A 10,371-nucleotide genomic window follows, 5' to 3' on the forward strand; every position below is an offset into this window, starting at 1 on the left:
CTATAAGGTCTGTAATAGTCAATGAACAGCCACACATGCTGCTACAAGGCCAAGATGTACAATTTCTTTAATGACAGATTTTATTTTTTACATTTAGGGCTCATAAAAAATAAGCCGACAAGTCTTGTGAAAGCACAACAAACCCCGACGTGTTTGTTCCCTCATTTGACAACGTTGCTGGAGAATTGAAAATGCTTTTACTCTACTGAAGCTGAGACAAGTACCTATATACAGCGCTATATGGTTTCATTTCCCCCCTCTCATTCATGTGTACTGGTGATTGTGGGTTCTCATACAGACTGAAATGTATGCATGTATCATAACATCTAGACTTAATATATTGTGAAGTATTCAATAACCGTTATGTAGGCGCTAGCGTGAATTAAAGGGGTTTAATTTCCTAGATGAAACTGTCTTTTTTTAAAATAAACTTTATTAGATCATTACAGTAGTGTTTTTTCAAGTGCTGACTAAACAAATGATCCAGAAACAATGTTGTTGTTTTTAAACAAACTACATGCTGTTGAGCATCTGAACAAGGGAATGAAAGTGTGTGCCGCCCTTAGTGGCATCTTCAGCGAACTGGCAGAGCTTCCTGCAAGAGAGAAGGGGAGAGGAAATCAGAACGATACTTTGGTCCAGGATACTTTGACAGAATATTAAGGCCACAATGGAGAAATAATAAAATAAACATTGCGATAATAATAATGAAATTTTCGTCTACATATATAAATATCAGGAGATCGGGCTGTGGCCTGTGTTATGAGGAATGTGGAGCATATTTTTTTTAATATACTTTGGTACAATGTTCACAAATAATGAAGTGATCTTTTGGCTCTATATTATCGTAAGTATCAGGACTGTAAAGACTGTCCAAGTTTTCAAACAGTTTTCTAAAGAAAGAACTACAGAGTTTGAGGAAGATGCCTCCTGTGAAGGAGGTAATGTTAGGTAGTGGTCTGGAAATGCAAAGGGGTTTTGTAGTTTGTCAAGAATCAAGGTTTGTCAGATTGTTTCATCCAGGGTCAGTGGATCTCCAGCCAGCATCGGTTCTCATTGCAGCTTTTATCCTTGCGACTTCACTAAAACCAGAATCTCTGTATGTGGAACGTATATCTCAAAAAACGTCCTTATCAGATGCACCAAAACCGATTCTTCAGTTTGGGGTTCTGCATACTGATTCTCACTTGACTGAACTTTGAATTATATTAAGTTTAATATTAACATTCAAATAAACAGGCAAAAACTGTTGCAACCAGCATTAACACAGGCCAAATAAATCTAAATTTAGTTTGAATATTACAAAGTAGACACCAAGCTCAAATCAAGTAACAGTACAGAAAATAAACTACAACTGTAATATTAACACATACTTGAACAGTCTGAGGCTCAGGGTGCCCTTCTCAAACTCTCTGGCCTTCCTGTGTCCTGACTGGATGACCTCCTCTGGGAGGTTCGCGAGTCGAGCAGCGTTGAAGCCGTAACTCTTTGGACAAGCACCGCCGATGAACTTGTAGAGGAATGTGATGGTTTCCTGACTTGGATCCTCACATTCATTCTCCACCATGCACGCCTGAAAAAGGGACAAATCAGGGGAGAGCACATTTAGACTGCACCACAACATGGTCAGATATTTCCCTGGATTATAATTTTAGTCACCGCCTGTTGTCGTTGCTGTATACAGCTTGCTTTTGCGTGGCAGTACTCACCATGTGGCCCAACCGCACAGCAGGGTTGTTGTTGTAATCCTCCACCAGGGAGTGGTAATGTGTGGAGAAGAGGGTGCGACAGCAGATCTTCTCGGCGAGTTCATTCACAACAGCACTGGCAATGGCTGTGCCATCATATGTGGCTGTGCCCCTTCCTGCAAATAGGTCACCACTGAATGATCACACCAAACACACCACCACCACCACAGGGACTGAACAGCTCTGAAGGGAAAGTGCATGAATGAGCCATATTATTAATAGTACCTAATTCATCCAGGAGCACAAGTGAATGCTTGGTGGCATGGTGCAGGATGCTGGCGGTCTCACTTAACTCCACAAAGAAGGTGCTCTCTCCTACGTAGAGAAGACAGATGGGACAATACAAGTCAAACACATGAGGAGGAAGCTTAGATCAATAAATAAAAGCTGAGTCTCAATTCAGGAGCTTCATCCACCAGTGGCTGCATTTGAAGACTGACTGCATCACAGCCGCGCTACTCGATTGTCTCATTTCAGACCTGCTGAAGAAAAGAAACAAAGGCTCCAGCGGGTGGATCCTTCTCGGGCCTATCCCAGGGTGCATTGTGCCTCAGCGATGAACAGTTTCTCTGAGGTAATTGTGCCAGAAAGTGACAAGACTTGCGATGCTTAAACATCAGGCTAAAAGCCCGAAAAGGCATTCAAACCTTCTCCTCCTGTCCAACTGTAACTTTGCTGCTGGGCGAGGTGGCTCCTGAATATAGACATATTGTATTCATAACAAGAATGTGTGACGTTACCAGCCATAATGTTATCAGAGGCTCCCAGTCTGGTGAAGACTCTGTCGACTGGTGTGAAGCGCAGGCTCTCAGCAGGAACGTAGCAGCCCAGCTGAGCCAGGATGATCACAAGCCCACACTGTGCACAGAGAGCAGAGCTGCATGAGAACATGGACCAACAGAGACTTCCCATAGACCTGCACTGTCCACGTCTTTATCTCTTTCTGTACACGTGTCCATAAAGGACCCACCTGTCTCATGAGAGTGGACTTTCCGCCCATGTTTGGTCCCGTGACCAGGACACACAACGCGGGGCTTCTCTCCTCGTCTGTGTCGTCGCTGCCGATAAAGATGTCATTTGGAATGAAGTCGTCACCAAAGAAGGTCTTGGTGACACACGGGTGGCGGGATCCGACGATGTCCACAAAGGGCGCCACCTGGTTGTTAGCCTCAGGGAGAACCAGCTGCGGCCTGGTCATCGGTCCGTCTCCATCCTGACTGTAGCGTGACAGGGCCAGCAGCACGTCTAGGAAAAAAGACAAGACAATTAAGTGGTAGTCAAGGTTAAGAGGAATTAGGCTCGGACTTCTTTTTAAAACAGAATACCGTCTTGATTTTGTCTCAGCTCTGTTAAAACTACATTAAATAAAAGCATGAAAACTCAAATTTTGCAGAATAAAAGATGCTGAAAAGACGTAAATTCATGTTTATATTTTACATAAATCTTGTTTAGGTTGCTTCAGGTTTTACCTTTTCGTGCATTTATTTTTTTATTTAGTTATTTATAATAGGGTTTAAGGTTAAACTAAGAAAATAAAAAAACTACAATTGTCATTAAAGTTTGATGACTGCATATTGAGAATTATTGATATAATATCAATTTCAGTCTCATCAGATGGGCCTCTAATATCCAACTTAGTCAAGTTTTCAGCTAATGAGAGAAAGGTTTTCAACAAGCGCTCAAACTGTTGCAACATTATTTTCAGGATGTTGCACCAATAAGGAGATATGTTGGTAACAGCTGCAGGAAATGTATTAAGAGCAGACACCTGCTTGTGTTTTCCTCTGAAACGGTTAGGATATAATAAAGGTTAACATACAATATAACTAAGTAGATGTGAGGAGGAACTCTTTGTTCTGTGCTAGAATAATATAAAAACAACAATTTGACTTATGCATGCTGTTAAATAATAATAAAAAGATAATTACCAAGCACTGCCATGCACTCGACACCAGTCTTCCACTCTCTGTAGTCTTTGTCAAAGTTGAAGAAGAGCCTCCTCATGCAATCTTTCAAGGCAGCGTCTCTCTTCTCCTCGAATCCTTGCAGCTCTGAAAACATCTGCTCAGTCTCCTTTGTCACGTAGCGCTTCCAGCCTTTCTTTGTGGACTTCACCTCATACTCTTCTGGAATGTTACGATCGGAGAAACTGTCAGGCACCTCCATCTGGAAGCGGTTCCTTCCTGTTCCCCAGAAGGACATGGTTTTACAGCCAAGCCTCTTCTTCTGTCTGTCCAGGTAATCCAGCAGCTCCCGTTCACAGTTCTTGACCCCGGTCAGGGACTGGTCGTACTCCGGGTCAAAGCCAAGTTTTGGGCTTATGATACCGGTGGTGCGGGCTTTCTGGTGGTCAAAAGCCGTCTCCCAGCGCCGGAGTTCGGCAGAGAGGTCGGGAAAGAGGCCGTCGTTCTCACCTTTCAGGCTGACGATTTGACGGAGCAGCGAGGAGCGAAATTCCCCCGTCTTGGGAGCAAGGATAGAAATGATTTCCTGCATAGTTTTGAAACCTTCCAGTGCGGAGAGGAAGTCTGCTATCTTGCGTTTGCTGTAGGTGACCTCCTCGTAGAGAACCGCTCTGCTGTCAGGGTGGTCCTGGCCCTTCAGAGGAGTTCCGATGCTGTGGATTTTGCTCAGGAGACGCTCCAGGTCTGGGAGCTTCTTCAGCAGGTCTGAGACCTCAGTAGCCTGGGCCTGGGCTCCCATCAGGTCCTCAACGGCATCCAGTCTGTCCTTCACAGATTTGGGGTTACACAGCGGAGCACAGAGCCACTGCTTCAGCAGCCTCTTGCCAAACGGGGTAGCGCAGGTGTCCAAACGTTCCAGTAGCGTCCCCTCGGTTCCACCTGACCCATTCTGAAAGATTTCCAAGTTTGCCAGCGTCACCCCATCGAGGACCATGCGCTGACGAGTCTGGGCAAAGAAACTGGCGGGTCCGGCAGCTTTCTCCAGCTCAACGTCGACAGGGACGTATTCTTCAAAGTTGGCCATGGAGAGCAGCTCCATATCTACCAGACATTTCTTCAGGTAGAAAATGCATCCACCCAGCGCAGACAGAGCCAGCTCGTAGCCCTCTTTAGGAGTCAGGCCCAGTGAATCACTCTCAGAGGTCATCTTCTTCAAAAGAGGTGGCAGAAAATGGTTTCCAGCCTTCTCCTCCTTGCCTGTGGTATCTTTGAAGTAGTCCTCTTCTGAGAGAGTTTTAAGAGTCTTCTGTGCGTCCCAGAACTGAGTTCCTGCGTTAAGCCCTTCCTGCAGAGCAGAGGACAGAGAGGCCTTCAGTATTTTGCGTGTATCAGCGGACGGGTTCCCCCTTTCAAAGAGCACCTCAACTGGTGCAAAGTGGGCTATCAGGGTGCGCAGGCGTGAGCAGTGACGATCGTCTAGGAACTGACCCACGTGAAAATAACCCACAGACGTGTCTACAAAGCAGACTCCATAGGTGCGACACTGACCCGAGCTGTCCTCTTCTGCCTTCTCCTTTACACTCAGCAGGAACTTGCTCTGACTCTCCGAGGGGGCGCCGTCCAACACACTGTAGGTTTGGGTCCCGCGAGTGATAATCCGGCAGACCTCTCTTCTCACCACGCGGTCAAACTTTGTGGGCTTGAACATGGTCTTACAGCGAGTTTCCATCATCTCCGGGGTCTCTGTCTGCTCCACCCGCGCCACCTTGTAGCCTTTCTGGACCAGCACGTCCGAGAAACGGCCAAAGCCGATCTCCGGAAAGCCAGAGTGCGCCCAGTTCCCCTTCATGAAGGTCAGCCCCAACTCGTTGACTCCGATCACGGCGTCCACGTGGTAGAGCTCATAAAACTTGCCCACCTTGTAGAAGATGACCGTATCAAACATCTCCGATTTGATCTGCCACCACCGGCGCATGCCCGGAGAGGTTCTGTTCAGAAAGTCTTCGGGCACGTACAGGGTGGTAGGATCGTAGTCCTCCTCGGAGTCTCGCCTCCTTTGCTTGTCTTTCCTCCGTCCTTCCTGCAACCATTCCAGGTTGTCGTGGTCCCAGACTGTCGCTGCTCCACCGCCGCCTGACCCGTTGGCTTGGCTGTCGAAGCTGTCGGGGGCGGAGAAGGCGGACAAGCGGGACTTTGTGTCCGCGGCGACCGCTGCTGGAGCTCGTTTAGGCGCAGCAGATGGGGTAGTCGCCACTTTGGGTTTTGCACCAGCCGACTTTTCTTCAGGACGTTTGCGCTTCGCAGGCTTGATGGGGCTTTCTACCACGGACTCATCCATGCTCTCCTCTTCCTCCTCTTCGCTACTCACTGTTCCTTCTTCCTCCTCTTCATCCTCACTGCTGGAAACAGCCTTTTCCGGTTTAAATTCCTCACCCGAGTCGTCACTGTCTGAGGCGACAACGATGCGACGCCGCTTGGCCTTGTTGCTCTTTTCAGTCGAAGCCCGGGATGAGCGGCGACCGACTTTGGATGACTTCTCCTCCTCGTGTGTCTGTTCATCCTCATCGCTGAGATCTTCATCAGAGAGAGTTGATTTGTCAACCTGACAAAACATAGATAACGACACATTGTTGGCATGATTAGACTCACTATGAACTATGAGAAGGGATATCTGTGTCATTGTTTCTAGAGTAATGTTAGGATTAAACGCTATAGACAAAAATTGGAATAGAATTAAATGAAATAGAATGACTCATTAAATATTTTCTATACAAGGAAGATTTACATATTGACAGCATGCCAACTGACTGTTAAATCAATGTTACCTCCATGTCTTCCTCATACTCATCTTCATCATCAGATGGGTCTGTGCAGAGCGGCATCTGGATTCTTTTTTCCGGGCTGTCGAACATGACTCCGTCAGCAAGTTCCATCGCACGTTGGATCACAGGCTTGCAGCTGAAGAACACCCCGCCGGTTTTGGCATCACTGCTGTCAGAGCCTGAAACAACAGAGAGCAGAGTCATCACTCAACTGGGACAAAACAGCCAGGAAGTTTGCTTCATGGAGGACATGACACATACATTTATTAATTTAATTTTTAGTATGATCATTACAGGAGTAATTGTTGCCAACCTTGATACGCTCTGATATATTTGGTGCTGACCCAGCCTCTGGTGGGAGGTTCATCGAAGAAATGGACGTGAGTGCGTTGCGCTCGGCCGCGGCCTCTCATCTGCTGACCAGTCAGAGGTTGGGGTACCACCATGCATGGCCACCAAGGGTGTCCCTCCAATTTCGCCCACACGAGGGCACCAGCACTGAACGGGCATGTGGAGCTGCTGGAGGAAAGAAAATCAAAAGGCAGGGAAAGAATGCATTAGCGCCCCCACTGATCCAGGTCTAAGTGAAAGGGTAACTGCACAACTTTCTGGGCATATTAATGACTTTTTGGAAATAGTTATAGATAAAAATGCCCATTATTTCACATCTGTGCAACAGTTGAAGTTCAATAATGATAATCTTAAAAGTATAGTTTAGATTACAAGGAAGGAACCCAAATGAAATGAATAAAACATCTTAAAACACATCGTATAACATTTCATGCTCAAGTCCTGATATGAGATATGCATTTGCACTTTCCACATATATCATAACACTGTACTTAATTGTGCTTCAAATGAATGCCACAATTTAAAGTGATAAATAAGTGACATGTTTTTACTGCTGCTGTAATTCAACTGTGACAATGACTCTTAGTATGAATGTTGCCACCAGGCTCATTCTGTTATGTTGCGATTTCTTTTTCTTAACTGATTGGAAACGCAACATGTCATCTGGTGGATCTGAAGCCCAAGTATGAATCATTTGCTATTGTAGCAGAGAGCAAATGTCCATGATGAAACTCAAGTACCACAACTATCACCAAACCAGCACATGGCGTGATGGCAGCTGTCTGCAGCCACTGGGGATCATCTGTAATCCACGTGGTAACATTAGATTAGCAGTGAATTAAACAGTGGAAACTTCTTTGTCCGGTGTTTAATCGGGTCACTGCTCAGGTGTCAGGCTCCCTGAATGCATGACATGAACAGAATGATTGCCTTAGTTTTTTAACTGACTAGTTTTCACATTTGCAGAAACAGTTTTTAAGTATTTCCTGCTTTTTGCAGACGCTCTTCACCACGAAGAGGCCAAACGGGGATGAACGTGGTTCCAGCAATTACACCGCGCCGTGCATAATCACCTCACCTTTCTTTATCTGCAGCGGCCTTGTCCCCGAACAGCTTCTTGAATCCACCTTTCGCAGCCCTGGACTCACTCTTTGGTTTCACTCGGTGGCTCTTGGCTTGTTGTTGTTGTTGTTGTTGTTGTTGTCCCGCTTGCTCTTTCGGGGACGAGCTAGACTTCTTCACCGAGGAGGGCAGGTCCGCCTCGGTCGGAGAGGGACTGGGCTTCGGCTTGGGCTTGGAGGCCGGCGGCGGAGACTTGGCGAAGAAGCTGAAGAGAGAGCTTTGCTTCGCCATGTTTGCGAATCTGCAGGTTGTTTATGTGAGTGCAGAGAGAAGAACCTGAGCACCTTGTCCTCGCACTCCTGCACCACCTCACACCCAGGATACACGGGGCCGGGTTCGCGGGAAACTCACGCAGGAAGCTTCCGCCAATGACAAGCGGAATGACAAGTCACGTGGTCACAACATGACTTCCGTTGGCGCCCAGAGGATTTCTGTTTTTTTAACTTAACAACTTTATTAACAGCACAGAGGCTCCTGCTTATCGTGTACAAATATTGATATACCGTAAAAGAGAAAGAAAAAACGACGTTACAATTGAAAAACTCTGGATTGAAAATGTTACTTTATTATATAAGTAGACTCTGGAATAAAAGGCACACAAAATATGAAATGCAAAAATACTCAATGCATAATAGTCCTTGTTATAAGATACGATAAAATAGGATAATACTATTGGGTAAATAGTGAGTCAGTAATAATAGTGAGTCAGTAATAATGGGATACTTGTGTAAAGGACGTATTAAGTGTAAGGATAATACTACTTAAGTGTAAGGAAATATAAGAAATATGGGAAAATATTAACAGGATACATACAGTGTAAAAACAAGCAAATGTGTGCGAGGGAATATTGCATATAAACTTTAATTTTTCCCAGAATCAATGAACATGGTACATCAGAGTTCGACCAGAGTTAAAATGCATTTATTGTATTACTATGAAATGTTATACCATAAGATTACAAACTGACTTACACACATACTGTTCCTCTATCACCAGCAGGGTGCAGCAGCACTCTGGAAGCTTCAGGAGCATTACCCTCTGTTTTGATATCTTCATATTCCTACAATTCCACTCTCCCATTCCAATATTTCAGTTTATTTCCAACTTTGCTCATCGAACACAAACCTAAGGCCTTGTGCCTTCTTCTCTCCAATATCTATTTTTTTGTTATTGCATGAATTGCACATAAACTCAGATTTGTGGCCATTTGAGTCTGATGTGACCCACTGTTACATCATTTGATCAATGGGAATGAAAGGAGCAGTGCACAGCCTTAAAGCATGAGTCATCATTTATACAGAGGCCTTGATTCCGCACGAGTCTGCAAAACATTACAGTCTGCCTGCAGCTTCCCGCTGTGAGGTACAAAGACTTCAGACGACGTGACGCCAAAAAGATATTATGTTGGTGCCAAAGTAGTAGTGTAAATAAATGCTGCTAAGTACCCGAGAGACTTCACGTTACATCCCCTAAACTACGAAAAACATCCGCCCCCACAAATGGCTTTTCTGCATATGGTGTGTGGGTAACAGGAAGCTTTACACAGCAGTTGTAAGAGGAGCTGTTTTAATTCAGTGAGACAGAATAAAGACTAATTAATGAGTAAATGTGATCTATATACTATGTCTTTGTGAGAATCCAGAGTGTCTCAATTAGCCAAACATTATGTATATCTTGTTTAGAATCGCAATTAACATGGTGATTTTTTAGCAGAATGAATGCAGTAAGCTTGGTTTGAAGTGGCGCATAAATAATTGAATGACGTTCACGTGGGAGAAAACAAGTTAATTCATTCCGCAGTAACTTGGAATTGGTCTCCAGGACGCCGCCTCCTGAAAAGCAGGCAGCTAATTAAAAAAGGCCAAAATGTCCTGAGACAAATAGGTACTTTTGTCACTGCAGGAATTTTGACTTAACTCAGTGCAACAAGCCCAGGACTAGTTAATAACATTGAGGATGACTCGGTTCTATTCAAGTAACTTCAGTAAGGTCACAGCAGTGTGACAGTGAGGCAGCAGGAACACTGGCGACACTGGAAGTCATCCGTCATTCATTTGACTATCTACACACATGCTTCTCCCTGCTGTGACGCGTCGAAATGTCTTCAATAGAGAAAAAAGCCTATTTAGGAAGAATATTATCAGAACCAGTGGATTCAAAGAGCCGTCATTAGGGAATGAGCTGTAGGCGGTCCTTTTTCATTCCTTTATAAGAAGAAGGGAAATAAGCCCATATGAATGCAAGGTAGTGAAAACATGCCCTGAAGTATTAATTTGTTTACAAAAATAAATTAAGTCCACAACAACAGATACAATTTCGTTTTTACCTTTACAAAGGAGGTTACGTTTTCACCCCCATCCTTTAGTTTCTTTCTTGGTTTGTTAGTTTTTAGGCAAGATTTCTCAACTACTTGACAGATTATAA

General features: G+C 44.8%; 1 protein-coding gene across 2 annotated transcripts; it reads right to left on the reverse strand.

The window, feature by feature from the left end:
• Positions 1 to 413: 413 nt before the first annotated feature.
• Positions 414 to 8,284, reverse strand: msh6 (mutS homolog 6 (E. coli)). 2 transcript variants are annotated; one of them, XM_062400719.1, is made up of 10 exons: positions 7,904 to 8,284; positions 6,788 to 6,990; positions 6,478 to 6,653; positions 3,677 to 6,254; positions 2,719 to 2,993; positions 2,489 to 2,606; positions 1,974 to 2,063; positions 1,710 to 1,864; positions 1,374 to 1,573; positions 414 to 595 (listed from the first exon to the last, which is right to left on the reverse strand). In XM_062400719.1, exons 1-10 carry the CDS (start codon positions 8,176 to 8,178, stop codon positions 514 to 516), a joined length of 4,152 nt encoding a protein of 1,383 aa, XP_062256703.1. In that variant the 5' UTR covers positions 8,179 to 8,284; the 3' UTR covers positions 414 to 513. The 2 variants fall into 2 exon arrangements, with proteins under 2 accessions (XP_062256703.1, XP_062256702.1); XM_062400718.1 differs by having other exon boundaries at positions 6,788 to 6,993.
• Positions 8,285 to 10,371: the final 2,087 nt, after the last annotated feature.

The sequence above is a fragment of the Platichthys flesus genome, chromosome 12 (genome assembly GCF_949316205.1).
Source record: "Platichthys flesus chromosome 12, fPlaFle2.1, whole genome shotgun sequence".
Taxonomy (NCBI): domain Eukaryota; kingdom Metazoa; phylum Chordata; class Actinopteri; order Pleuronectiformes; family Pleuronectidae; genus Platichthys; species Platichthys flesus.

Excerpts from the sequence above, each read along its gene's own strand:
- msh6 (XM_062400718.1), bottom strand. The coding sequence starts at position 8,178 with ATGGCGAAGCAAAGCTCTCTCTTCAGCTTCTTCGCCAAGTCTCCGCCG. Across the intron at positions 6,654-6,787 it reads ATATATCAGAGCGTATCAAG|GCTCTGACAGCAGTGATGCC; the intron begins GTTGGCAACAAT and ends CTGTTGTTTCAG. Across the intron at positions 6,255-6,477 it reads AGTATGAGGAAGACATGGAG|GTTGACAAATCAACTCTCTC; the intron begins GTAACATTGATT and ends ATGTTTTGTCAG.